This window comes from Parathielavia appendiculata, assembly GCF_033297405.1.
Source record: "Parathielavia appendiculata strain CBS 731.68 unplaced genomic scaffold N657scaffold_48, whole genome shotgun sequence".
Taxonomy (NCBI): domain Eukaryota; kingdom Fungi; phylum Ascomycota; class Sordariomycetes; order Sordariales; family Chaetomiaceae; genus Parathielavia; species Parathielavia appendiculata.
In genome coordinates, this window is record NW_026944267.1 from 1 (window position 1) to 26,420 (window position 26,420).

General features: G+C 56.0%; 9 protein-coding genes across 9 annotated transcripts; 4 read left to right on the forward strand and 5 right to left on the reverse strand.

Annotated features, from left to right (window-relative positions):
* Nucleotides 1-117: 117 nt before the first annotated feature.
* N657DRAFT_675574 (uncharacterized protein) lies at nt 118-5,418 on the forward strand (the record flags this gene model as incomplete). The annotated part of the gene is made up of 2 exons (XM_062795829.1): nt 118-5,025; nt 5,260-5,418. 2 exons carry the CDS (start codon nt 118-120, stop codon nt 5,416-5,418), a joined length of 5,067 nt encoding a protein of 1,688 aa, XP_062642130.1.
* Nucleotides 5,419-5,732: 314 nt separating this feature from the next.
* On the reverse strand, nt 5,733-6,478 carry N657DRAFT_374789 (uncharacterized protein). Its single transcript, XM_062787069.1, has one exon. It carries the CDS (start codon nt 6,384-6,386, stop codon nt 5,856-5,858), a length of 531 nt encoding a protein of 176 aa, XP_062642131.1. The 5' UTR covers nt 6,387-6,478; the 3' UTR covers nt 5,733-5,855.
* Nucleotides 6,479-6,897, reverse strand: N657DRAFT_374788 (uncharacterized protein). Its single transcript, XM_062787068.1, has one exon. The coding sequence runs from the start codon at nt 6,860-6,862 to the stop codon at nt 6,572-6,574; it is 291 nt and encodes a 96-aa protein (XP_062642132.1). The 5' UTR covers nt 6,863-6,897; the 3' UTR covers nt 6,479-6,571.
* A 4,366-nt stretch (nt 6,898-11,263) lies between these two features.
* On the reverse strand, nt 11,264-12,207 carry N657DRAFT_651330 (uncharacterized protein). The gene has a single exon (XM_062794148.1). It carries the CDS (start codon nt 11,823-11,825, stop codon nt 11,607-11,609), a length of 219 nt encoding a protein of 72 aa, XP_062642133.1. The 5' UTR covers nt 11,826-12,207; the 3' UTR covers nt 11,264-11,606.
* Nucleotides 12,208-12,750: 543 nt separating this feature from the next.
* Nucleotides 12,751-13,386, reverse strand: N657DRAFT_374801 (uncharacterized protein). Its single transcript, XM_062787070.1, has 3 exons — nt 13,226-13,386; nt 13,023-13,176; nt 12,751-12,959 (listed from the first exon to the last, which is right to left on the reverse strand). Exons 1-3 carry the CDS (start codon nt 13,241-13,243, stop codon nt 12,847-12,849), a joined length of 285 nt encoding a protein of 94 aa, XP_062642134.1. The 5' UTR covers nt 13,244-13,386; the 3' UTR covers nt 12,751-12,846.
* A 1,441-nt stretch (nt 13,387-14,827) lies between these two features.
* Nucleotides 14,828-15,085, forward strand: N657DRAFT_583736 (uncharacterized protein; the record flags this gene model as incomplete). Its single annotated transcript, XM_062789696.1, has 1 exon — nt 14,828-15,085. A coding segment is annotated over one exon (258 nt), but the record flags the coding sequence as incomplete, so codon positions are not given.
* Nucleotides 15,086-15,417: 332 nt separating this feature from the next.
* N657DRAFT_651333 (uncharacterized protein) lies at nt 15,418-16,290 on the forward strand. Its single transcript, XM_062794149.1, has 3 exons — nt 15,418-15,548; nt 15,597-15,789; nt 15,835-16,290. Exons 2-3 carry the CDS (start codon nt 15,782-15,784, stop codon nt 16,070-16,072), a joined length of 246 nt encoding a protein of 81 aa, XP_062642136.1. The 5' UTR covers nt 15,418-15,548; nt 15,597-15,781; the 3' UTR covers nt 16,073-16,290.
* An 858-nt stretch (nt 16,291-17,148) lies between these two features.
* Nucleotides 17,149-18,613, reverse strand: N657DRAFT_374809 (uncharacterized protein). Its single transcript, XM_062787071.1, has one exon. The coding sequence runs from the start codon at nt 18,493-18,495 to the stop codon at nt 17,335-17,337; it is 1,161 nt and encodes a 386-aa protein (XP_062642137.1). The 5' UTR covers nt 18,496-18,613; the 3' UTR covers nt 17,149-17,334.
* Nucleotides 18,614-21,731: 3,118 nt separating this feature from the next.
* Nucleotides 21,732-23,612, forward strand: N657DRAFT_374989 (uncharacterized protein). The gene is made up of 3 exons (XM_062787072.1): nt 21,732-22,513; nt 22,567-23,050; nt 23,138-23,612. Exons 1-3 carry the CDS (start codon nt 21,829-21,831, stop codon nt 23,502-23,504), a joined length of 1,536 nt encoding a protein of 511 aa, XP_062642138.1. The 5' UTR covers nt 21,732-21,828; the 3' UTR covers nt 23,505-23,612.
* The last annotated feature ends 2,808 nt before the right edge of the window (nt 23,613-26,420 follow it).

Here is a 26,420-nt window from a genome sequence, read left to right on the forward strand (position 1 = left end):
CTCGGGGGGGCCGCGGTAAAGTCCTACCCGGCCCTTGGTGAAGAGTCTCGGGAGCTCCTCGCGCATATCGCCGCCCTCTCCCCCCGACGGACATACTACCCCAGTCATATTCGGGCCATGGAACAAGCGGAGTGGAACGCGAAACTCCCCACCCTATCGCAGCACGAGGGTTTCTGGCCCCTTGCCAAAGCCGTCCACGAGCATTACCACACCTCTGAGAAGCTCTTCCGGGCGGTAGGGAGCGACGGAGGCATGGCGCTCGTTCCCAAGGTTTTGGCAAAGACAGGTAAAACACGCTCGCCCGACTTGGCAGAGCGGGCGAGGATCCGCAACGCCGCGTTTTGCGTGGCAGAGTTCGGCGCCGAGGGGCACACGACGGCCAAAGATGAGTGGTACCACCCCAATCAGGAGAGGGCAAACAACGGTTCCGCTCAGGCCAGGGAGTGGGTTGCCTACCTGGCGAGGTGCGTCGACGGGGGCACAGAGCGGCTTCTTTTCAGTCCTTCCATTCAGGGGCACACCATTTCCAGCGCCAACGGTAACGAGTTCCGAGGGGTTGAGTCGGTCAGCCTGGCATTCAACCTGACCAACTTTGAGCCCCTGTCGTCGACCATCAACGAGCGCTGGTGTGGACTGCACAGGGCGCTGGTTGGGGAGAATAACAAGTTCAGGAAGATCTTCTTTCTGTCCAGCCTCCTTTACGCGGAGCAGTCGGATCGGGAGATTGTTCAGGCTTTGATGGCGATTGCCACGATGTCGGCCCTCTCTCGAGCAGACATGTTGCCACCATCAGACGAGCAATTCAATTTGTGCATCAGTAGATCGACCTTGTCAGGCGACCTGCACAACATCGTCCGCAATGGCTCGAAACAGCAACAAGAGTGCCCAGAATGGCAGTGGGAAAGGGGCTTACGGGAGTCGCCTAGGAATTTCCAAAGCAGGCGAGATCGAGGATGGTCATCTAAGCGGACCGAGATGAAGGAGAAGTTCGTCTCTGCGCTGATGCGCCAGATTCAGTACTCGTGGACGATCAGCGTTCCAACCGACCACGCCTACAACACCCATCTCAATGTCGACACGATCATGCTCCGGGCACGAGAGAAAGTTGAAATGGCACGAAGGACCGAGGCCTTCGATCGGTATCTGGATTCGGTGATGAATCATCTCAGACAGGCAGCGGTCACCGAGCACAGCAACCTGCTCGTGCTGCCAACTCTCAGCACGGTCCGACCACGTTCAACACTCGGTTTCATCTCCGCCATGTCGCTGTTCGTGCAACAAGCACCGTTTTCGGAGAGCCCACATCTTGAACTCCTTCCCGAGTTGTGTACTGAATCTCAGGCGGTAGAGCAGTCGCACGCTCACCTGGCCGCCCTCGTGGGCGAGCTTCAGATCGCTGGCAATCTCCAGGACCACCAGAGAAGCTACATCAAGGAGCTTCGCCACAGCATGGCCAGCCCGGGCCCCCCTCGACGCCGCATGGTTGTCCAGCCAGACGACCCGACCATCCGCCCAACTCTCGAGCAGCACCTCCAAGCAGCGCGAACAGAGCACAACGCCATCAACACCCGCGTCAACCTCGCCGCAACAGGCACCTCCCTCGCCCACCAGCTCAGCAAAACCGCCAGCCTCTACCCCCGGCTCTCCCCCGTCTTCTTCCTCCAGCGCCTCACCCGCACCTTCTGGCCCAGCCTGCCACCGCTCTGGCGTCAATCCCTCGTCAACCTCGCCCTCGCCATCATCCACCTCCAACGGGCCTCCCGCCTGGCCAGCCACGCCCGCGACCTCCCCGCCCGCTGGAGCGACCTGCAACGCGAGCTGTCCAACCCGGGCGACCACGCCAACCCCTCGTGGGACCCGCTCATCTACCCCGAAGGCCTGTTATTGGAGATTGAGCAGGATATCCTGATCCGTCCGGTGCAGAACGCCATCGCGGCCGAGATGCGCTCCCCGCCGAACGGAAAGAACGCGGTCATGCAGCTCAACATGGGCGAGGGCAAGTCGTCGGTCATTGTTCCGCTCGTCGCGGCCGCGTTGGCGGATGGGGACAGCGTGGTCCGCGTCGTGGTGGCCAAGCCACAGGCGAGTCAGATGACGCACATGCTTGTGGGAAGATTGGGGGGTTTGGTGAATCGGAGGGTATTTTATCTGCCGATTTCGAGATCGGTGCAGCCGTCGATGGACGATGTTGAGACTCTTAGGGGAATAATTAAGAAGTGTAGGACGGAGGGCGGGGTGCTGCTTGTTCAGCCGGAACATCTGCTTTCATTCAAGCTCATGGGGATTGACAAGAGCGGGACGGAAGGGGAGGGGGAAAATTCGTTGGGAAGGCAAATCACGCGGCTGTACAAGGACTTCGAGTCCGTCTCCCGCGACATTGTCGATGAGAGCGACGAGAACTTCAGCATCAAGTTCGAGTTGATCTACACCATGGGGTCGCAGGAGGCGGTTGAGATGAGCCCCGACAGGTGGATTCTGATTCAGGACCTTCTCCTCATGACAGAGAATGTGGCTCGCAGGTTGATGGCACCGAGCGCGCTGGGATCAAGCGTGTCTCAGGGCCTGCTTCTCGAAGACGACGCCGTTCCAGGACGAGTTCCCAAGATCCGCGTGTTGGAGGAGTCTGGGGGCCAGCAACTCATCACGGCCCTTGCGAATGAGGTGTGTAGCATCGGCATCACGGGTCTGCCAGCCCACCACCAGACTGAGGACATGCGGCAAGCAGTTCTGAACTACATCCTGCTCGAACGCCCATCAGAGACCGACATCGAGATGGTTGAGAACACCGATACGCGCTTCTTCAGCAACTCAACCACCAAAGCGGCCCTTTCTCTTCTCCGCGGCCTCCTCGCCAAGGGCGTCCTCCTGTTCGCCCTGGGGCACAAGCGGCACAGGGTCAACTACGGCCTCGCCCCGGACCGTCGGCCGCCGACCATGCTGGCCGTGCCGTACCGCGCCAAGGACATGCCCTCTGCACGATCTGAGTTCAGCCACCCCGATGTCGTCATTGTGCTGACGTGCCTGAGCTACTACTACGGCGGTCTGTCTAACGCCGAACTCTACACGTGCCTGGAGCTGCTAGCCAAGTCGGACCGGAGCGAGGAGGAGTATTCAGAATGGGCAGCCAAGTCCCCAACCCTGCCTCCGTCGTTTCGCCACTTTTCCGCAATCAACCTCAGAGATCGGCCCCAGTGTGAGGGCGAGGTCTTTCCTGGGCTGAAATATTCCCGGCCAGTCGTCGACTTCTACCTCCGGAGGGTTGTGTTTCCCAAAGAACTGAAGCAGTTTCCCTCCAAGCTCTCGGCATCGGGCTGGGACTTGGCACGGTGCAAAGAGCAGCCCCTGACGGGGTTCAGCGGCACGAACGACTCCAAAGGCGTTCTTCCGCTGTCGATCCAGGCTCTCGATCTCCAGCCGCACACCAACGCCTCGGTCCTCAGCACCCTGCTGCGTGAGGAGAACATGGTCCTGGAGCTGGGTGACAAAGGAGCGTCGCAGCTCACAGCCTTGACGGAAAAAATGCTTCTCGGTGCGTTGGCCAGTTCAGACCCGGAGATCCGTGTTGTCCTCGATGTTGGGGCCCAGATCATCGAGAGCAGCAACTTCCAGATGGCCAAGAGCCTGCTCGGCAACGCTCCCACGAGCAGCACTGACGCGGCCATCTTCTTCAACGACAACGACGAGCTCTCGGTCCTCACCCGCAACGGCGTGGTTGACTCGTTTCTCACATCGCCGTTCGCCGCCCACACGGATCGCTGCCTCGTGTTCCTCGACCAAGCGCACACCCGCGGCACCGACCTGAAACTGCCTGACAACTACCGCGCCGCCGTAACGCTTGGCCCGGGGGTTACCAAAGACACGCTCGTGCAAGCGTGTATGCGGATGCGCAAGCTCGGCCAGGGGCAGTCGGTCAGCTTCATTGTGTCCCCCGAGATGCAGAAGCGCATTCGAGGCCTGCGCAACATCACGGATGGTCGGCCGCTCGCTGTCTCAGACGTTCTCGCCTGGGCCATCTCGGAGGCGTGGGACGAAACAGTGCGGAGCGTGCCCCTGTGGGCGACTCAGGGGATCCGCCACCTCCGCCAAGAGGCTATCTGGAAGGAGACAGACACAACAGGGGGGTTCACTCGCTCCAGCGTCAAGGAGTACCTCGAGCCCGACGCCATGTCCCTGGAGCAGCGCTACAGCCCGGGGCCAGCCACAACTCACGACACCATCACCACCCTGATGGCAAGCCTCAAGTTGGACGCCGAGCCCAGCCCAGAGAACACCGAGCTCGCCGCGATCAAGACCAAGCTGCTCGCCTTCAGGCAGTCCACCCGCACCTCTTCCTCCACTTCCCCAACCCTCCAAGAAGAGCAGGAGCGTGAGCTCGCCCCAGAGATTGAACAAGAGCGCCAAGTCTGCCGGCCCCCGCCGCGCAAAGCCCGCGCACACAACCTCCACGCGGACGTCGTCCACCTCGCGCGCACCGGCACCATCAGCGCCGGCAGCTCCGCCTTCGTCCCGGCCTTCACCACTCTCTCAACCACCAGCGCGGCCGCCCTCTTCGCGGACGACCTCTCCGCCTTCCCCACCGACCTCCTCGCCACGCGCGACTTTACCCTCACTGTCGAGTTCAGCCAGAAGAGAGACGACACCGACCCCTACCTCTCCGACGCCCACCAGCGCCCAGTCCAATGGCTCCTCCTGACCCGCCCCTCCACCGACCCCGACCACTCCCGGACGATGGTTATCATCAGCCCGCACGAAGCCGCCCTTCTCAAGCCCACTCTCGCGTCCTCCACCTCCCCCGTCTCCCTCCACGCCTACCACCCCCGCCTGACCCTCTCGCACCGCACGATGGAACACCTCAACACCTACACAGTCCCCGTATGCGCCTCCACCTGGCGCCCCCCCCCAGACTCCCTCATCACGCAGCTCAACCTCTTCGCGGGCCAGCTCTACTTGCGCAACTACGCCGAGTACGTGCGGATGTGTCGGTACCTGGGTCTGTCGTACACCAAGAACAGCGGGGAGGAGAAGGTGGGACAGGACGGGTTTGTTGGGAAGGGGGTGATGTATCCGGAGTGTGGGTTTGGGACGAGTCCGGTGGGGTTTTTGAGGGGGTTGGTTGGGGTGAGGAGGGATTGCGCTGGGGTGGAGAGGACGCATATGGGGAGGGTGTTGATGGGGGGTGTTTTGGGGATGGGGGATTTTGAGGAAGGGAAAGGGGAGGAGGGGGAGGAGGTAAAGGGAGAGAAGAACGAGAAAGTAAAGGGGGAGAAAGAAGAGGAAGCACAGGAAGAGAAGAAAGAGGAGGTGTGGGAAGTGAAGGAAGAGGAGGTGTGGGAAGTGAAGGAGGAAAAGGAGGAGGAAGAGCAGGAAGGGGAAGGGGAGATTGAGGTCAAGTTGGAAACGGGCTTGGATGTTCTGTGATTCAGGATGTATGTGATGTACTCAGGTTCGAATAGCTTGATTTCTGTCAATGTCTAGAATTGTGTATCAAATCACCCTTTCCCTTCTTCACCCCTTGCCCAAAGCCCAGACTGCCTCCCGTCGCGTCTGCAGCACCGGTGTGTCTCATGTCCGTTTGTCATGGTAGCAGCCCGGCCATTTCACAATGCTAATAGGTTAAGCAGCACGCTGTAACAAACGGACAGGCCGATGGAACGACGGCTACCGCTGATGCAGCAACGCCGAGGCAGAACAGCCATGATATTGATGACTACCTCACAGCGACCTTGGGCAAACCAACTTCATTGGGGACAGCGACCAGTTTTCTATTCTCGATGAAGAGCTAGCTGGGCACTGTCCCTTGGTATAGGTGCGAACCACGAATTTTCGGTCCAGACATCGCTTGGTTCCTTTACCCTCTAGCAACGGCAAGCACCAGGCAGCAGCCGAGTCACTGCGGACCTGAATCCACCCGTTTGCCTACAAACGCATCCAGCGAATACGAAGGCTTCCCTTTTCTGTCGGCTGGACTCGGATCCGAATTGACGTGGGAGCACGTTCCGTTGGATCATCTCCACAACAAATGCCCGCTTGGAAGACCTCAGGAATGATCTGTATATGCAGAACTGGTCCGCCCGATTGCCCTTGCCCTTTCCTTTCGCAACACGGCGGCGTTTGCGGACCGCTGCAGGCGGTGCGAGCGCAGCTTCCCCTGCACTACTCCCGGAGATGGGCGCGGGTTCCAGAGGTACGGAGAGACTGCCATCGACGGTGCCGAGATTTGTGTGACTCTCAAACGTCACGGTTCCACGCAGGCCAATGCTGGCTCGAAGCACCGGGTTCTCGTATACCGCATCAACCAGCTTTTGCACCGCAATTCTCCACGGTGTCGCGCTCGTAGTACCGGAGGCCGTGTTCGCTGCTGATGGGTGTAATGAGAGACTGCACATAAAGGGAGGAACGGAACCCGTACACGGCAGAGGTGGCAGCTATAGCGATGGCGCTGAAGAACGGCCGCCTGGCACCCTCCACAAGCCTGTCACGATCAATACTGGGAGCTTGTCAGCACTCGCTGCCATCCAATATCCGCAGCAAGGAGGAGGGGAATCCAGGGCCAGACAGGGAGACGGAGGACCTAGGAAAGGCCAACAGGAGGAGGAGGAGGGGGAGACGCATAGGGCTCAAGCGCTGAGCCAAAGCCATCGGCGCGCAGCCCACGCTGCGCGCTAGAGTGACGCACAGGGCCGGGATGGCCACCCACAGCACCGTCGTCACCAAGCCGGAAGGATGAGTTCCGGACTGTTGGATATGAGGGTATACAGGGAACGCCTACACAGCGCTTGCGCTGTGAAGACGCAGCACGTGAGAGGATGCATTGCATGTAAAACAACGAGGAGGGACCGCTTGCTCTAGCTGAGCGAGGCATAAGCCTTTGCGGTGTAAGATTAATAATAACATCCGCAGCAACAATCTGGCCAAAGCATCGTACGGCAAATCTACGAATCAGTAGAGCTATTAAAGCAAGGAGGAAATTCTGTTGTATTCATACGGATTCCAGCGGAAACCGACTTTGCACTAGGATCTGAGGCAAAAGCGGGAGCGCAGAGCGCAACAAAGCAAAGACGGGCACCAGACCTCCAACCACACCAGGCGAACATCGGAACCGCGCCGCATGGGCTAGTATCTATGTAGATCGATTCATAAGTATGTGGCTCTATCGTTTGAGGATGCGCCTTCTACTTACTCCCAACCGCCAAACCCAAGGCAACCCAGCATGCAAATACACGGGCAGAAGAAGATGCTGGCACCGTGTTTGACGACTTCCAACATCTTCCTTCGGCGGATTCGGTGCTCAGTTGGTTCAGCCATGATGTTGATGATCCGGCACTGCGGGCGGGCGGGTGGAAAGCGTAAGTCAGACTTGTAGGGCAAAGTACTGCACTTCTAAATCTTCTGCAATCTTCTGGCTACTGAAGCGAGGTCTTAAATACTACAAGCGTCAATCCATGGATCTGCCTAACCCCATCTCTGAAGCAGATTAGCCTCCATGGATGGCTGCTAAGCCTTTGGTGAAATGCTAGGAAAGTTCCCGGCCGAGGCAGATAGGAGACTAGGAGCATCGAGTCACCGGTCCCTCAAACCATTCCCTCTTTTGCCGTTGCCGAGACGGCGAAAGCGATGCCCGGAATGACGAGGCTTCCTAGCAGACATGGTATTGCAAGAGACCGCGAAACTGACTCGATCCAGGGCGCCGCTGAAATTGCTCGGGGTGGCGGGGTCGCTGTCACGGAGACAGATCATCTCCCTCTCCTCCGCCCCCTTCTGCATGAGCTTGCCCCTTCTTTCACGTCTCGTACCCCAAAAACGCCCAAAAAGGCCGGAATCCCTGATTTCATGGGGCGTAATTCATGGCGTTGCTGAGCCGCTACGATGAAGAACGCATCATCTTCCTCTTGCCCCCCGATCTGCATGAGCTTGCCACTTCCCCTCATCGTCTCTTTTCAAAGACCATTAAGAACGTGAGATGCAGTCAACGCAAGCATCACCTGTGGTATGTACAATCTCAAATACTCTGCTGACAACAGTATCGCCTGAGGATGCTGTGCATAGACAAAGTGATGCCTAGCCGAGCTCTTTGCATGAACCCCAAATCCTTCCTTTCCTCAGGGCATGGTGATACTGCGTCACAGTCATGAGGGGAGGTGGTTATTGAAGGGAGAAGGGCATACCAAGTCAGCATTGCAGCGGGATGCCTAGCTGGTTGGACGGACTACTCCCTTGGGGTTCCCACGATGAGACATTAGTTTGAGCGGTCCAGTGCTTGACGGCGCGTATGAGGCAATGCGACGCAGCACGCCGGAACAAGGCGGACCACTTGGGAGCCACCCGACGTATCACCGGGGCTGGGACGACCGCGCGTGTTAGGCAGCCTGGTACTTCCCTGGGAAGCAAGGATGTCGAGTTGGGTTGCCAGAAACAACACCGCGTACTGCAGAGTCTGAGCTCGTTCATGCAGGGGCTGGCAAGTACGTTGGCTATTATCGGCGGCTAACCCGGCGGAGGCGGCCACAGTTGGCACGCGGCATACTCGTGCTTGACGATCCAGCGTGTTCAGCTCTCTGCCAGCTTGGGCCCAAGTCCCTCCGTCCATAGCGCTTATATTGAAGGTTCCCCTTCCATGGCGCACATCGACAGTTTCTCCTACAGATTCCTTCCTGCCTCGTTCCCCGTTACAGCCTTAGCGCTATTCTCAACTGATCGTCGCCGAGTCACTAGGCGAGATGTCCGCCAACAGCATCCCAACCACCACTCCAGCCGTGAGCTCCGGAGAGTTCATTATCATAGGCATGGAGACTACAAGTCTCCATCCGCTCCTTCCTCTTCTATGAACCTTACTGTGATGGTGGTACGGCTCCGCGGGTTTGCATGCGGGCTTCGCTCAGGGCGAGGCTCGCTTCTCTCTTCTCTCGGGCGCGGCGTCATCCATCGAGGTCTGCAATGATGAGATGCACAATAGACGTGTTGTAACAAGCGGGCTTGGGTGTCACGAGGAAAGTGACCCTCCGAACCCTTTGACCGGCTTGGTCCCCGACCGGGAAAGCTGCTTTTGTTCTTGAGTAAGTGTCTGCAGACCAGAGCGTAGCGGATCCCCAGCCTGAGGCGTTCTGGCGCAGCTGCAGAGGCGACAAGGGGGGTAATGGACCTCGCCATGCCATTCTGTCGGAAATGGCCGCGGGAAAAGAAGCACCGCAGGCACGAGGTGTGAATGTAAACTACGCTAGCGCCCAGACGCCTCATTCCCATTATAGTACATCTCGACGTCCGATCGTCCACCCACAATTCCTGCTTCAGCGGTCCATAATCTAGCCCCAAACAATTTCCCCTTGCCTTAATAGAACTGTGCAAACGCTGATCGTGCAAGTGCAAAGCGCCAGGCGGCAGACCAGCCACCCTTGCACCCTGACCCCCAAGCTTCTGACTTGGAGCGACCCGTCCTATAGCCTGGCAAGGGGGTGCATAGATCGCCCTACTCTCGTAGCAATGGCGTAGCAATGCGGGATGATTCCAGGTTTGTACCTTCTCAAGAAGCAACATTCTCTGGCACCAGCACCCAAGCGCCGCCAAGCGAGATGACCGCGTGGCTTGAGCCTCAGATAAACTAACGGGTTGGGCTGAGACCGGGTCGCTTACCCGGGAACTTCTGGAGCAGAAGAGATGGATGAAGAAGCAAGCGAGGAAAGCGGGCGAGGAAAGCGGGCGAGGAAAGCTGGCGAGGAAAGCGGGCGAGGAAAGCGGGCGAGAAAAGCGGGCATGGAACATGGATGGGGTGCTGGTTCTCCTACCGATCAGAAATCGGCAGAAGAAAGCTGCACGTAATCGTCAAAAGCGCACTGCTATCCGCGTCAGCTAGTTCATTCAGAAGGGGAACGAAACATACAATGTTGAAGCGAAGCTTCAATGACGAACTGACACTGTTTACATAGTGTTAGTGAGGAAGGAGCGCTTCGCTTCATTTACAGGGCCTTTTCGACGAAGTTCTCAGAGAACGATTGGATGCCCGGTCCCCTTTGTCGAACAAAACCTCTCCATGGCGGCCCGGCCATCTCTGCGAAGGACGCCCCAATGTCCTCCCTGTTACCAGTATCCTGGCTCGCGTCAGAGCATACCAGCACCCTCGGGGTATACGTAGAATAGTTCGGGTTCGGGCGATGTGAGTATCTCTTCGGATAAGCTCACAGTAACCAGATCCACTTGTACTCCGTAGTTTCCAGGCCAACCAAATGCATTTGTTTATTACCCCTGAAAGGAAGAACATTTATTAAGCCGTGAGCAGTTTGGCTCGCCTCTCCCCACGAAATAATATCTGCCTCTAATGGCTACTAGACGTGACTGTGCTATCAAAAATACAAAAGGGAGCGAAATATACTCGTGTATCTGTACGTGGACTGTAGGACTTGGCCACAGAAGTGGCAAGCTGCCTCCTCCGAGCCTCCAGTGTCCACGTACCTTTACCGTGCCGAAATGGGAAGAAGTCGGCCAAGGAGCACGAGCACTCGCGAGGTCGCCAAAAGTTGGCCAGGTCGGCCCTGCCACTCTCATAAAGCCTCCTGCATGAACTGGCCGCCTCGCCTCCGCCATGCTGTAGCCAGAACTACCAATAGCAAGACAAGCCCGGCCATTCGAGCGCCACGGCCTCGTCTATTTCTGCCTCGCCGTCAATGCGGCGAAGATAAGGATTGCCGTCATACGTCGTCACAAGGCATCGAGTCCCGTCCGGCTGGCTGAATCGCAGCAGGTAGCCTGAAGTAAGCGATCTGCAGGCCCAGCCGTGGCCGTGCCAGCACCGAAGCCTCCAACCACTTTCTCCCATACACCCCTTTTAGATGAGCGTCCAAACTTGAGCTGGAGAGTTGAGAGGGCTGTGCGAGACGATGAGTGCGGACTTAGGGCGCCGGCGGAAAGAGATGAACGTGGGTTTGAACACGCGGTCGCACGCGGTCTTGGCAAAATCAGGGGCAGAAGGCGTGTTGGGAACGCCCGGGTCCCGCAGCACCAACCATTTGGAGCCTTACGCAACATGTACCTTATCCCTTTGGGCTGTGCTAAGCATGCTCTTAATACCTTCCGTTCCCCCCTTCACCATCCTCGAACCTAAGTTGTCCCGTTAAATAATTAGATACCTTCGATTTTACCAAGGTCACCGCGTCTTCGACAGTGAAACAGATATGAAACCTCTGCGGACGACAGTGTTTGTTTCTATACTCCCTGATATTCTCCATTTTCCACTGAGGCTCGGGTTTTCGCTAACTCTGACTCTGTGGTATAGCCCCCGACTGAGCGATATCTACGAGAGCCTTGTCGAACGTGCTCAAAATCGCGCCGACGAGCAGGGGCGTAGGTCGCCACGTCTTTGGACCTCTCCGCCAGAGTACCTGCTCGAAGGACTTGTCGGCCTCCTCGACCACATAGCCGCCAGTTGCGAGTCTAGAACACTAGCCCGGATACCCTCAAACTTCGTCCTGGACATAATCTCCGAATGCGGATTTGATGGCTGTGACCAAGCAACAACCGCGCTACGATCGTATTGCTACGACCTGTATCGCAATGTCCTGGTTACCTGGCCCGAGGATGCGCCGTTTGTTAAGTGGCTATCCACTGCCGTGGCTACGTCATTTCGGAAGCACAATTTGGACACGGAAACTGAAAAGCGCCTTCTCACACAGCTGCGGCCTCTTAAGTCTTCGGATATACGTGAGAGAATGTGTGTGCGCAGCTACCATCTCCCCCGGCGCCAGCCGGCTCTCAAGACCAACAGCAGTGCAGGCAAGCGAGCGATAGGACGCCTTACAAACTGGCGGTTCCGGGAAGACAGCTCTGGCGATGTGCATCTGATTGATATTGAGGTCGGAGCAGGAGTCTACTGGATGACGGAGGAAAATGCTCACCGAAAGTTCAAACATCGGCTGCTGAGATTCTGGAAACGTCGAGGAGGGCGCGAGAAGGCAATCAGGGAAGCTGGCCGCGATATAACTGATAACACCCGGTTCCTCATCCACAAAGTCCTCGACGAGCGTCCAGACCGCTCTGAATATTTCGTTGAGTGGGTGGGCTATGGGGCGGCAAGCCGCTCTTGGGAGCCGAAGAGCGGAATACCTGAAGAATTCATTCATGCGTTCAGACGGAAACGGCTTCGTCAGAGGTTGAGGGTAGCTTAGGAGGACCCTGGTATTAAGAAACTGTTTTCGTGACACTCTTCCGTTTCGCGGAACGGATCAATCTGAGGAGTGATATGGATGGTCGGAAAGACTCGCTGGGCAGTCACGTGGCAACAGTCCGACAAGGTCAGCACGAAGAACTTGCTTTGGACCTAGCATTGTAGAGTATAGACGGGTTATAAGATTATTCTGCATCAAGAGGTGAAGTTCAAAGGTCGAATTCGTCCTTACTCAAACGCATTCAGTCAGATAATTCATGGAACGGCGACCCGATGAAGCTCTATTGCAGCCTGCAAGCAAAGTTGTCACGTTAGTAGAAACACGGATAACCTGCATGGAGCTTAACAGCAGCAACCTTCTCCACGTACCAGGGACGTAACAAGGATCGGATCCCAATACCCTCCACTGCCCTCACCATCAGTTGGCCCACTGAACCGTTCACTTCTGAAGGGCCCCCGGCGGGGATACTGCGCTGAATTCTTGACGGGACGTACCGTGCCGATGGAGGCAGGGGATGAACTTGACGATGAACGGTTGGGCAACTGGAACTTTGGGAAGATCATCTCTCTGTTGCATGCGACGTACGGCATGTCTCACTCTCCGAGGTGTGTCACTAGTTCTTGGCTCCTGGCTTGCTTCTCTGCAAGCCTCGGCGACTGGCCCTCCTCGACGCTCCTGAGTACCTAAAGTGTGTTTATTTGAGGTACATGGACTTGAGACCAAGGAACCTGAAGCGCGAGTGAAGATCGCAGATGTCTCGCCGTTGGCTACAGTTTCGTATAGAGTTCCCAAGGTTCAGTCTCCATACTGATCCCTGTTTAGTATATTATCAGAATAACTCCGCCCATCAGCCGGTCCGTATGAGCATACCTCTCTTCAGCACCCACTTGCATTCTCCGCTGAGCTGGTCCCTTGTCTCAAACTTCGTGACATTGGGTTGACATCCCCATTTCCTTCGAGTTTGTTTATAAATTGGGCACAACTCCGAAGCAAGCCAGAGGAAGTGGCCACATGAGAATTCCCGCTACTAGACTTAGCGTTTAGATGGGGATATATTGGATCACGCTACTTACCTGACTAAAGTCACACATTGTCTTGCTCCAACGAATCCTGGATTGATGGGGGGTGTTTATGTTGCAGTGAGGCAATGAATGATTAGGGAGGAACGGAGAGACAGCTATTCAACTTATACTTCAATCTTTGAGCCGTAGCAAGGTGCGGCTTCGCCGAAAGCACTATTGAGAGCTGTCATGTCGCAGAACGAAATGGTGGCTGTCATGTCACAGAATGAAACGGCGGGGATGGGCCCGGCTGACGTGTTCCGCTCCTAGGGGATGACCCTGTCGGCGTCTGAGCAGTCGATTTTTTCGGTCACACGTCCTTCGTCTCAGCTAGCACTACAGTCTTGTTTTGTACCTTTAGTATGCTTTCAACCAAAAGCCCATCTTGGTCCGACTCCGAAATGTTCTCTGACTGAAGTTCAACACCATTTGGCAGAGATCTGCCGACCCATACCCTTTCGCTTCGTTGATTTACACGAGCCTTTAAGCGTTAGCAAGCTAGTGGGACTGCCGGGAGAGGATCAAATAACACACACCATATAGCTCGGATAGCGAACAAACCCTGGTTCGAGAGCTAAGAAGGTATATTCGCCATTGTTCTTTGACTTGACCTTGTAATGATGCTTTTCTTGGATATAGACGGTTTCGACTCCCATCTTCAGAAAGCGATGGAGAAGTAGCATGCGCTCAGCATGCGCCAGAGTACTCTTAACATCTGTCTGGCCATCTCCTGTGCATTTCCGCGTGTGGCTGGGGCAAACAGGCAGAGCCATGGTTCCACCAGCGTTTGCGAACAAGGGCACGGCCAAGGCAAGGACTCGAGCAGCACCCATGGAGTCTCTCGGTTTTCCTGCATGGGGTAGACACAATACCGATCTTGCAACAGTAACCGGGGAAGCTCCGCGCTTCTAGGGAGGGAGTGGCAAAGCGCATTTTGTTGGTCAGGGTGTGAAAATAACGTTATCTGGGTGCTCCGGTAGGTACCTTAGGTATCTATCCAGCATTATCCGACCCTTGTACCTTAAGGTACCTATCCAACCTGCTGCACCTACCTGTAGACCAACTGCAGCTTTCTTGCGCTGTCATTCGCTATCAGGCCCCCGCTGGTCTCGGCTTGTCACTGGGCGAGCCCTCACTTACCTCTCAGAGAGCTGGACGGCTGAGGTGCGGGCCTTCATGTGGCTGGACGCCCATCAACCATCGCCCTTCACGAACACAAACAGACCTTTCTCGGCCTGTAAGCCAACTTCCTATGCCCCGCCTCTTATGGCTGTTGCTATTGCAGACCGATCTTTATGAAGTTCGATAGCGTGATTGGTTTGCCATTGCGCTTAGTAAGCAGCTTCTCAGTCAGAAGTGGACGGGAGTGTGTTCGTGTCTGTTTTTGCTGGCAGTTGAGCCAAGCCATCGCCAACCGTCACCAGTTGTGACCATAACTCAGCAATGCTCTTGCGCACTTGCAGTGGGTTATGCAGTGCGGGGTAAAGAAAACTGCATACCCCTCTTGAAATATTCACCGTCTTCCCACAACATTGAAGCTTTTGCAGCGTGCAAAATCCTCACGAAGAAACCCCGTAGGGAAGACGAGCATTCTTTCACTTTTCTCTCGACAAAATGGTGTTCGACGTTATTGTTGTCGGCGCAGGAATCTGGGGCGCTGCGTCAGTAGACGCATGCAAAAACGCCGGCCGATCCGTGCTTTGGGTCTACGATGACGACGACGTAGAACGTCCAACTGCAGCGTCGGTCGACCTTGCCAGAATTGTCCGTGCGGAGTATTCCGACCCAGCGTATCGAATGTTAGCGAAAGGGTGTCTCGAGGCATTCAAGACGGAACCCCGGTACTCGATGTATTTCCATCAATCTGGCTGGTTCCTAGTGCAGGATGAACAACAAGCCCGGCGTGGAAGCATTTCGGGTGGAACGATGCCTGTCTCGATTGAGGAATTTCGACGGAAATTCCCGGCCGCCAATGTCGGCGAGGACTTGCGCATCACAACGACAAAGGACGTGGGGTGGGTGGAGGCGAACAATCTTCTACAAGCAATGATGCGAGCAACAGTGGCAGAGGGTCGCGTCAATACGAGGAGGGGGACGGTAACTAGTCTTATCCTTGATGGCTCATCTTGCCGAGGAGTCCGACTGGGTAAGGAGGAAGTGCTCGGGAAGATGGTTATCTTAGCGACCGGATGGCGGGCCAACAGATTCCTGGCGTCCCACGACCTTCCACTGCTCGACTACCGGGTAGTTGGCGTACCAGTGTTAGGCATCCAACTCACCCACGAACAGTACGCAAGATACCAGGATATGCCTATCCTTTGTCACCCCGGGAAAGGTGAGTCCGAAATCATTTCCACAATTTCTATGGTTAAATCTTCCTTAGGCGAAATTCTCCCTCCGACGGTGGGGAGAATCATGCGAATCAACGTCAGTCGATCCTTCAGCCTTGACTCTAGCGCAGAAGTTCCGAGCCATATCCCCTCGACGCATCATTGCTTCAAGGAAAGCTGGGATCTACTGGCGACATACTGTGAAGACTTGACAAAATGTCAAGTCGTCATCTCCAAGATGTGCTGGTACGTGGCCAGTATACGATTTCCAGGCATTTCTAATATCCATAGTGATGCTCTCACGGATAGCCAGTCCTTCTGTATTCGGCAGATAGAACGGGCGAGCAACGCCTACTACGTCGGTGGTGGATCGTTTCATTCCTGGAAATTCCGTCCACTGCTTCCTGGGCTGATTGCTGCTCGTCTGGGAATGACGGGGGACAATAAGAGCGAAGAGCTATGGACGTCATTGACGCAGGAGCAGAGCAAAAAACATGCGGATCTGGTCCCTACAATGCGCTGGGAATGAAGGGGTTGGATTTCCTTCCGATGCGGTGTTCTGTAACAGAACGCGGACTAGATCGAATTCGTCTCTGTCTCCCAGTTGTTATGCCTAACCTAGACTAACATCACGATGCTCCTCTGGCAGAGACATCCTCATTTCCTCAAACCATCCGTGTTGAACATCCCAAGTAATGTGGCTGTCTTGCCATTGCAGGAGCCAACGGAGCAAACTCGATGCTTTATAGACGTTCTAATCTAATTAGAAGAATACACCGTGCAGCGTTGGGTGGAGGCCAACTTACATTGATACCTCCAGTGTGGATGCGGCGCATACGGTCGAGTATCTCTTCCGTATCCGTCAACTCGGCAACCATCGCGCACACTACCATGCTGAAGAGCGGGTCCATGGCTCGATAAAGCCTATTACCATGCGAAGGAAGTTGCATGATTATGCTTGCGAGATCACGAGCCCTGGAACTGATCACTGGATGTTTACGTGTGTACCTGTATCGACATGAATCATCAGCTGTTTCATAAATACTGAAAACGGCGCTTACCCAAAAAGTCGACAGTACAGCATGATGATCCCAGCATGTTGGTATGACAAGGCAATGGTCTCCACCACTCGCTTCGCCTCACCTTCGACCCCGGAGACGAGTTGGTCTGCCCTTTGAATCATGGCCAGCAACGACGCAGCTTCTTGCGGAACGGCGGCGTCGATGCTTGTGGCCATTTCCGTTATGCGCCCGATGAGATACAGCAGGCGAGACGATAAACCCAAGTCAAGGACATGGTCAGGAAGTGCCCGAGTGCGCAGCCAGTTAATGTCCATTCCCCCATGGACATGTTCTCTGTGGTCAAAGATTCCTAAGACAATCTGGTATGCAATGAACAATGCAGAGGGATTGTGGTGAAATGGTATCCCGCCCTTTTGCAGAGCGGTAAGGATCTTGCCGATTCCTACCCACCCACGGTCTCCGTTAACGACCTTGTGATGGATAAGAAGCATGCCCGTCGTGACTAAGACGTCGTTCGAGGCGGCCAAGTTCTTCAATGAATCTTGCAAAGCACCGGCCAAGCGACGCCCGTATGTCCCTTCCATAACTTCCCAGTTATGGAGATGACGGGCATAAGTTGAAGCCAGATAGAGGGCAGCGGCCTTGACTTCAGTTGACCCGTCCGCCATGACGAGCGGTATCCTGTATGAGTTTTCTTCAAGAAGTGTCCGCGTGGAGTAAATACGTTCCCGAACTGACAAGTTAGCAGCTATTCCCACCGTGAATAATATTACTTACAGATACTCATCAGCAATGCTTCATCACTGATGTAGTTTCCACACGGAATAACATCTGGCAGAGAGTTAGGCCATAGCCCACAATGGGACACTCTCTCCTGGCTTCGTTCACTCAGAACCTGCTCTAAAGGTGATGGCGACTGAGTCTCCGACGGCGAAGATCCGGAGAACCCTGCGGGACTATGCAATTGTCCGGGCTGGCTCCCGCTTGCTGATGGCAATTGTGTCTCGGTGCCGAGTCGGGAAGGTGGTATAGCTAGGGATAAAGTCGCACCCAAGTTGCTGTGAACCGTCGCCACTTGACCCATTTTTTGGTCCTTGTTTGGTCGGCTTGAAGTCGACTGTCCACCGCGATCAGGTCCAGAGATTGGAGCAACCTCCGCATAACGCCGCTCCTCGCGTCCCCGCCCGGCCGCATCAGCCAGCAAGTAGAGGGACGACGCCTCTCGAGCTGCCAGAACCCCGCCCGAGGTGCTCTGATAAAGTTCGTCCGCCTCTTGATCCTTTGATGTTGTCATGCCGTTGGCGTTGATAGACTGGAAGATGGTGGCTCTGCTCTCCTCCCAGCCGCGTGAGGCTGTTTCGGTCGCAGGAGGCGAGTTTGTCCCGATGTTGAATGGGGACGAACATCGTAGGCCGTCTACTGCAGCCGATTCCACATGAGCTGTTTGGGAGCCCTGGGCGTCACACATGGAGGTAGCAGACTCTCGCCCGTGGCAGCGAGAATCCGCCTCGCCATTTCCGGCGTTGGGCTCAGAATCCACCGGAACAGTGATGCTGTCGTATGACGAGAGTGCGGCTCTCATCGAGCCCGGATGATAAAATCCCGGCGATTGTGCGCTGTGATGCTGTTGTTCGTCGTTCGTTTGGGACGCGCCATCTCCGGGGGTACTCGCGCTGTCATCATCCTTTGAATGAGCTGCGGTTGTGGCTGCGGTTGGCGGTCCTCGCGGATCGATCTCGGCCTGGAACATGTCCTCGAATTCCGAAATGGGTATTGTCATGGCGAATGGAATGTCGGAACTTTGCCATCCCTCCGCAAGGCCATCGATTTTTGGCGATAGGTCGACCGCCGAAAACTTCTTAAGCTCAACAAGGTCGCAGACCGTAGCAAACCTGGCGGTCACGTTAATAAATGGATATAACCAATACATAGCTCGACACTCACTCAAGTCTCATACCCGCTAGAGCCCAATAAACAAGCGCGGCCGGATGAAAAAGTCGCGTCTGACCGGGAACACGTAGATCAAGCCGTGCCAGTCGAGAGATGGCGGAAGAAACAAATGCATCCCGTCGGACCCGGCTCATGTCTCGAATAGGCCTAGTTATATTGTATCCCTCAACTGCGACGTTTAGCGCTTCGATGTTTTCCTTGATGACCCTTTTGACTCACTCACATAAGAGTGCATTGAACACAACCAACGCTTCTGCTTTTTTATGCTCCCACAGGCCGTCCACGATCTTGCAAATCACAACGGCTGCCTCGTGTGTCCGCTTCGCCCTCTTTTCCCGGTCAAACTCACCGGTCTTTGAATAAGATGGGTCTTGTCGCCAACGGAGGTGTTCAACGAGGTGAGAGATGAAGCTGCATACGACTCCGGTCATGGTTTCGTCCCTGGCGCCACTTCTCGCAGCCTTCGCCACTTTCTGAAGCACGCGCACGAGTCCCCCGCCATTGTCGTCCTGTTGACGCAGTTGGCGTTGTCGATACTCCACAAATTCATCGAAGCGGTCTTCTGTGCTGCTGATCGGACTGACCGGCGGATTCTTTAGCGCGGCGACACCTTCCTGCACTTGCCGCACCAGCCTTTCAAGTGTCTTGGCATCCTGGAGATCTTTCTCGAGTTTATCCAGAGCGGACTGCGAGTCCGTCTTCTCTGGCTCCTCTTGGACTTCTGGATCTCCCTGGACCCTGCGACGTCTTTTCTTAGGGCGCTTGGCGGGTCGCTCTTGACCCGTAACTCGCTGCAATACCTCCAGTTCGGACCTCAGAGCGGTAAAGTCTTCTTTCAACTTCCTCTTTTCGCTTGTCGACGCCTTGTTGCTCTTGCCGTACAGTTCTTCGGATTTCTGCTTCCAACTGTTGAACTGCGCCTTCCATGTTTGAACCTGCCCCCCTAAAACATCAGCCAAACCTTGGGATCGTCCCTCGCACGAGCCCGTCGGAGGAAGACAGTCACGGCTGATTTTCGTCAGTGGTGAACGACCCAAGTGGAACCCTGGAATACGCACTTGGTGTAGATCCATCCTCCAGCCCCGAATGCCTTCATGTGGAGATCATTGATTCTTTGGTTGATTTCCACGTTTGACACGTTATTGCAGCAAGGTTCGCATCGCGTATGGCTTTTGAGGCACGTCTTGCCGTCCATCGAAAACTCCGAAACGGTAACGCTCACGCACACATTGTGCTTTTCAAATGTCAAAGGGAACATCTGAGAGCCTTTGAGCAACTTAGGCTCTTCAAGGCTTAGGGTGTCGGCCATGACGAATTTCCGCTGTTATTCGAGTGAAGACGTATTGTCGTTTGCCGACAGGAGCAGACCAAGGAGTGTCGACAGAAGCGTGTAGGGCGCCTGCTTCGGTCTAGGCTTGGGTTAATCAATGATCCCTGGACCCCAACCTTCAAAGTTGGGGTCCAGGGATCTGTCATGCACATTATCACACGTATAGGCTTGCATGCCGCCCTAACCAGATCGGGGCGTGTCGGGAATGAGTCTTGGTGGCTGTCTACCAAGGAACGCCTACACAATTACATTTTCCCATTCTCCCCGGTGCCAATAATTGCTGGCACATTGACACGGTATTACTCATCGTCACCCGATTGCACCCCTTACGCTCAGCTATCGCGTTGTTGCCCCTACTTCAAGGGAACGTGTACAAGGGTCGCACCCCCATATCAACGGATCCTGATGCTTGCATGGCATAACGTTGGAAGGGATGAAACCAGAACGCGAGAGTCGTGCGTTTCCTCCTGACTTACTGCTTGGCACTGCAATCTAGTGGTACAGAGCGAAGCGTAGATGCTAACTTAGCCATGTACTGTATGTGCATGTGCATCAGGCTGCACTTGCACGGACGATATGGTTGCCGTGCCACCTGACACTCGTCCCGACGCTGATTCCATTCCCTGATGGCGATGTTCTTGCTCCTGATTTGGATGCAGTCTCCGTCCCCTCCGACGCAGCCGATCTTGAAGATGACGATGCGAGGTCCGACGATAATGCGGATGAAGGCAGTGGTCACATGATAACGAGCAGCACCCCTCGTGCAAGCCGCCAATAATGATTGTTGATCCCAGAACGAAGCTGACGCTAGCTGGGCTTTCGAGGCAAAGCGATAAAATCTTGGCTGGTCGCTTCACTCATGGGGGCCTTGCCAATGCAAAAGGACTGCGGGTGATTGCCCTGTCAACCAATTACAATCGTGTGATGTCCTGCGTGATTCCAGATGCACAGTGACTAAGTTTAGAGCACCATCTTGCGTGCCATGCCCGACAAAGCGCTTGGCAGCCTAATCAGCCAGCAACCTCCGGAGGAGGGTAGCAGGGTTGCTGGATCGACGACCCCCAGTGTTCAGTGAGCCAGCCTTCACCCAGCACGATCCCGCCCAAGCCGTGTGTGGCGTCCGCCGAGTGGAAGAGTGCACGCAATAAGCTGCAGTAAGGAACGGGCTGGTATGCAGGACGGTACTTCCTTTGCCTGCCTGTAGCTTTGTAAATATCTGGTCATGGTGATGCTGGTCATGCGGGTCTCTCGATAAGTTCCTTTGCCGATCTCGACTCCTGTGGCTCTGCGGACCCGAGAGCGAGGATGTAAGCTAATGGAGTTCCAAACGGCTACCACTGAGCACACTACATGGTTTTGGGCGACGTAGCCGGACTGTGGGCCCGCCCGTTTGCATACACCTTCGGGGAGTAAGCACCAGCGGGCTGCTCCAGACCCCGTCAAGAGAACGAGTAGGGACCTGGATTGCGCGCAGTCATCCGAGTTTGTGGCATCTGCAGGTGCATTAGCGTAGTTTGATACAGATACCCTCTTGAAGTCATACCCCAGCAGATTTCACCCTCCCCACCTCACAGAAGGCGCCTGCTCTACGGATGGCACTAGTTATGCAATGCCGATCAAACCGATGCGGCAACCGCTCGTTCCTCCCACCAACCAGATCGTCGATCGGCTTGCCAACCCCGTCTCGTAAACCGCCTTCACACACAGCCACCTGTTGAATCCCTCTTGTCCCCCTCTCGTCACCCGGTCTCTTCACCGGGCTCAAATTCACTGATCGAAGCCCCCCCATCGTCGGCCTGTTACGTGCCCCCCGTCCACGGAATCACACGTCTCGGCCCGACTCGCCGCCTATCCCGCACAGCCGCCTCGTTACTTGCCCCTTGCTGTCTCGTCGCCTCCGCCCAATCTTCCCGCCCCATCTCGTCGCCACCAGGTTGCCCGTTCTCATCGCTCATCACTCTCTCTCGTGCCGTGGAACCAGCCATGGAACAGTTTCTTACCGCCGTTGACACGCTTCTGGACTGTTTGTGGGACAGCGCTCTCGCCAGCGCTCTCGCCCAATCGCCCAAGACGAAAAAGGAGGAATTCATCAAACTGCTGACTCGGGTGAACCACTCTATTGCCGCTCGGAAGCTCGCAGGCAAAAAGGCACCTGGCAATGACAAGCCAATCCAGAAACAGGATATCGCAAGCGCTTCCGGGTTTCTGAAGCAAATTTGTAAAAACGAACAAGGGAGGGAGGCGAAAAAAGAAGAGTTGGAAAAACTGGCCTGCTTGCAACGTTTGGATGACAGAGCGCTCGGCATCCTGGCAGTTCTCTGTACAGCAGACGACATCTTCAAGCATTCAATCGGGACTGTTAAGGAGCTTGTGGAAGGGGTCCGGAAAATAGCAACATGGTCGCATTGGCCAGATGATCCGAAGCTCGCCGAGGTCGTACGACAACAGAGACCGCCGGGCATCGCGTTCGAGGGCATCTCAGAAGTCCGCCAACCAGCAAGCAGCTCGGCACCGATGGTTGTTCGGCCTGGCGTACGCAACACCGCGGTCATGGCCCAGCCGACCCGATTCGATCCTGCTCCCCCGTCCGAAGAAGAACAGCTGCTCGTTCCGTGCCGCTGCGGCGCGAAGTTGCGTCTGCTGTTCGCCTGGGAGCAGGCAACTGACGGTGAGCCGCCCGGATCATCCTTCCCTTTTTCTCGGCTGACAACGCTACCTTAGGCCCATCTCCAACCGCGCTTACCACGACCGATCCTGCAAGCAATCCGCCAGGTGCAACCTCGGTACATGCTGTTGCGCCGCTGGCGGCAGCTCACACCGCGTCCGTTGATCGATCAAGCCAGTCTTTCCGCGGTCCCCCCGCAAATGCACCGCCGCTGCCAATAACGACATGCCCTGCCGCGGCGGCCGACGCTACGCTAGCAGCAGCGCAGTTCCCAGGCATCGGTGTAGCCGCCTCCGAACCAGGGCCTGCGCCACAGCCGGATGCACCCTCCGCTGTCGCCTCCCAGGCGCTATCTCTCCGCACAGCTGCCCCGCAACCGAATCAGCCACGCCTCGCCCAACCCCCGAGGTCCCAGCCGTCCGGCACCGAACATCAAGACCCCGCTCCTCGGCGGCGTTGCTCCGTCTCGATCACTTCCGAGGAGCCACCGCAGAAAAGGCAGAACGTCGCCGACCGCGAGCAATGGGAGGTGGCCTTCGAATGTAAGTCCGCTCAGCACGGTCCTGTCCGCTATGCCGGGCGCAATATGCCACTCCAAGTCAAGAAGCCTTCGCTGACCATTCCCACTGACCCGTCAGACCCTTGTACCCTCGCCGAGTCCCAACATAAGTCGGCTCCTCTGCCGACCCCGCGACCGGTTAACACGGGCACCCAGCACCCGATCGAGTGGCTCTCCAAACTGATGCGTGAGGCTTCCATGGTCTGCCACTCGTCACAGCCCACACCGCCAAGCGGTGCGCGGACCGTATTATACAGACTAGCCACAGAGAGTCTGCTCCCGCGAGCAAGCGACATGGTATTTCGCCAAAGGCGGCTGAACCAGAGAGGGGCAGCCAGCGCGGATCCCTGCCGGCGACTGTTTCCGATACCCAGTCGCAGCAGGCCAGGCAAATCGCACCAATGCCCCGGCGAGTCCACTGCACCGCTTGAATAAGTACTTCGCCTTTCGGCAAGCCGAAGGGGCCAGGACACAGAAACAAGGCAACCACGGCCCGTGGAGTCTGTAGATCACAGCCGGAAAACGAGCTGGGGAGGAAAGATGTGTGTTCAAGGGTCGCCGGCTGCACGAGTCGGCGCGGGCTCACGGGAAGGGGTGGGAAGCCCAGGTCAACGTGCGGTACGGGACGAGTAAAGTCCTCCGAGGGGGTGATGGTTGGCTGTCCAGCCATCATGACTGCCAGCACCTCAGCCGTCAAGGTTTCTCAGCGCCAAGTAAGAACTAGCCCAGCGGCAAGCCGAGATCAGTCGGTGGTCTGCGTGACGGCAAGTGACGGCGCAACAGAGCTGGTCCACGGGCAGGCGCCACAGGGGCCCGACAGGTACCTCAAGGTACAAGCGTCGGATAGTCCTTGACACAGGAGAACACTCAGAGAAGGGTATATTTTCACACCCCTTGCCAACAACATACGCCCCGCCACTCAAATCCCTCCTTGGCAGCGCGGAGCTTCCCGGCGCTGTGTCAGGCCCACGCAGAAAAGCCGAAGGACATGGTGGGCAACAACTCAACTCAACTCAACTCGGCCCTGAAATTGGGTTGAGTTGGGCCTCCGGCCAGCCGAGTTGATTGAGGCCATTCACAAGTTGAGTTGAGTTGCCGAGTTGCAACTCAACGCCAAGACCTTATGTAATACAGCAAAAATTAACGTTATTAGTTATCCAGACCTAAGCACCCTACTCTCCAGCCCCCTGAGCCAAACCAGAACCCCCTACCGCAGTCGACTCCACTGCTTGAGGCTTTCCACTATATTGATAGCATCATCATGTACGCGGTGACGTTGATGGCCAACTGTGTGCTTGGCCCTGCTGAATACCCTCTCGCACTCTGAAGACATCGCCGGTATCGTCAACAAGTCCAACGCCATGATGGAAAGGCGTGGAAAGTCGCTCCTTCTGCCAGGGCTCAACCACCACTCCACAGCATCGTCAATTTCCTCAGGGTCTTCAGATAGGTAGGCCTGAAGCTCATCCCTGGTTGCAGGGTCCGGCCGGCGAGCGTAGAAAGTGTGACGATGCGGCACCAAGCGGTTGGTCCAGGCAGTCCGTTGACTGCCCGCTTGGGCAAGTCGGCGTTGTTCGGCAAGCAGCTGGGCAGCTAACTGAGCCGAGGACTGGCCTTGCGACTGAGCCGGTGACTGGGCAGGTTGATTGGGCAGCTCGACGTCGACAGATCCATACTCTTGTTGGTAAAACGCCCTAAATTCGGTCTCAATACGCGCTGCCCGGTCCGGTTCCAAGTATTCAGTCAACCACTTGACCTGTAAGCAGGATGCAGTATAAGGGCCGCCCAGTAGACCGGGTTCTCCTCCATCAAATCAATATACTTCGCCAGCTTCACGATAGCGAAGTCAAGGCTCTTTTGGATATACCGCATGCCTTCATCACCAAGCTCAAACTCGGATGTTTCAGCGCCAACAGGTCCTTCCTCAGGGCCAAGGAGAGTGATGTCAGGCGGCAGCACTTGCCCAGGTGTGTGTCCAGGTAAGTCAACTTCGTGGCCATCGAAGCGCCTGGGCAGGGTTCTCGCCCGCTGCGGCCGGCCTGAACTAGCCCCCAGGCGAGTGGCCGTTGCCGGCGTTGCCGTCATTGCTGTGGATGTCGTTGCCATTGTGAAATTCGGGAGCGGCGCCCCGCCTACCGTGATGGAAGAGCCTGCCGCAACACCATCTCCACGATCCACTGCTGGGATATTAGGGCTGTCAAAAGGCATAAAGGCAAGGCGCTCGTCGAATTGCAGCCTTCTTTCCCTGAGGTCGTCAAGAAGCCAACAAACAGTCAGGATAACCTCAGCAAAGCGGGGATTCCTACCCCCGAACGCTTTGGTAAGTCGCTGCAACGGCTCAAGTATGGTCTTGACGGCCGTTAATATCTCCCAGTCTTCCGGCCCTAATTGATCTTCCTGATCCAACCGCCTGTCTTTGTCCTTCTCGCGCAGCGCCATCATACAGAAAGCATCAACTTCATCACGCAGACGAAGCGCACGTTCGATCATCGCGTAGACCGAATTCCAGCGGGTATCGTTGTCAGCAACAAGTTGTTCGAAAGGAAGATTTTCGCCGGAAACCGTGATGCCCAGGTCTTCGAGGTCTCTTCTTGTGGAAGTCGGCGCCGGACAATGGCAACAAAAGTATCGCGGCGCTGAGGACTGCGGCGAACGTAATGGACGACGTTGTGAAGCTTGCCGACGGGACCCCTCTTGCGCCAACGCTTCAAGAGAGCGACTTCTTCCTCAACAGAGAGCCTTTCTTGCGAGCTCAGCTCAAGAGTCTTCAGGAGGTTAGAATTGTCAGCTTCAAGGAAAGCCTTGGCAACGAGATTGATGATGTGACCAAAAGATCGAATTCGGCGCCGGGTCCGAAAATGACTGGCTTCGGCAACAGTCCGGCCGTCGCGAAAGGTATGGAAAACACAGGTGGTGTTAGATTCCGCGTTGTCTGACTGGAAATATCCCAGGCCAGCTTCATCAACATCGAAAGACTGCAGACAACGCTGCAAAACAAGGGCGACGTTCTCACCACTGTGCCTACCTTTTGACTCGGTAGATACCAAGAAGAGGGCATTGCAACGCCTTGTTGGCGTCAAGAAAATGGGCGATGACGGCTAGCAAGCCGTAACTATTTGGTGAGGTCCAAAGATCGAAGGAAATGTGTCTCTTCGTGATGGCACCCGCCAGCATCGTCTTGATCACGTCGAATTCGTGGTGATACCGCGCCAGAACCCATGCCTTGACCGTGTGGTGGGACTCCGGCAGCAGCGCCCGGGTCAGCGAGGGATTCAGAAGCATCAGGATATCGCGAAAAGCGCCATTTTCAATACCCCGGAAAGGTATGTTGTTGTTGACCACCCAGTCTAC

Excerpts from the sequence above, each read along its gene's own strand:
- N657DRAFT_374789 (XM_062787069.1), bottom strand. The coding sequence starts at position 6,386 with ATGTGCAGTCTCTCATTACACCCATCAGCAGCGAACACGGCCTCCGGT.
- N657DRAFT_374788 (XM_062787068.1), bottom strand. The coding sequence starts at position 6,862 with ATGCCTCGCTCAGCTAGAGCAAGCGGTCCCTCCTCGTTGTTTTACATG.
- N657DRAFT_651330 (XM_062794148.1), bottom strand. The coding sequence starts at position 11,825 with ATGCACATCGCCAGAGCTGTCTTCCCGGAACCGCCAGTTTGTAAGGCG.
- N657DRAFT_374801 (XM_062787070.1), bottom strand. Across the intron at positions 12,960-13,022 it reads CAAGTGGGTGCTGAAGAGAG|TATGGAGACTGAACCTTGGG; the intron begins GTATGCTCATAC and ends AACAGGGATCAG.
- N657DRAFT_374809 (XM_062787071.1), bottom strand. The coding sequence starts at position 18,495 with ATGTATTGGTTATATCCATTTATTAACGTGACCGCCAGGTTTGCTACG.
- N657DRAFT_374989 (XM_062787072.1), top strand. The coding sequence starts at position 21,829 with ATGGAACAGTTTCTTACCGCCGTTGACACGCTTCTGGACTGTTTGTGG. Across the intron at positions 22,514-22,566 it reads CTGGGAGCAGGCAACTGACG|GCCCATCTCCAACCGCGCTT; the intron begins GTGAGCCGCCCG and ends ACGCTACCTTAG. Across the intron at positions 23,051-23,137 it reads CAATGGGAGGTGGCCTTCGA|TGACCCGTCAGACCCTTGTA; the intron begins ATGTAAGTCCGC and ends GACCATTCCCAC.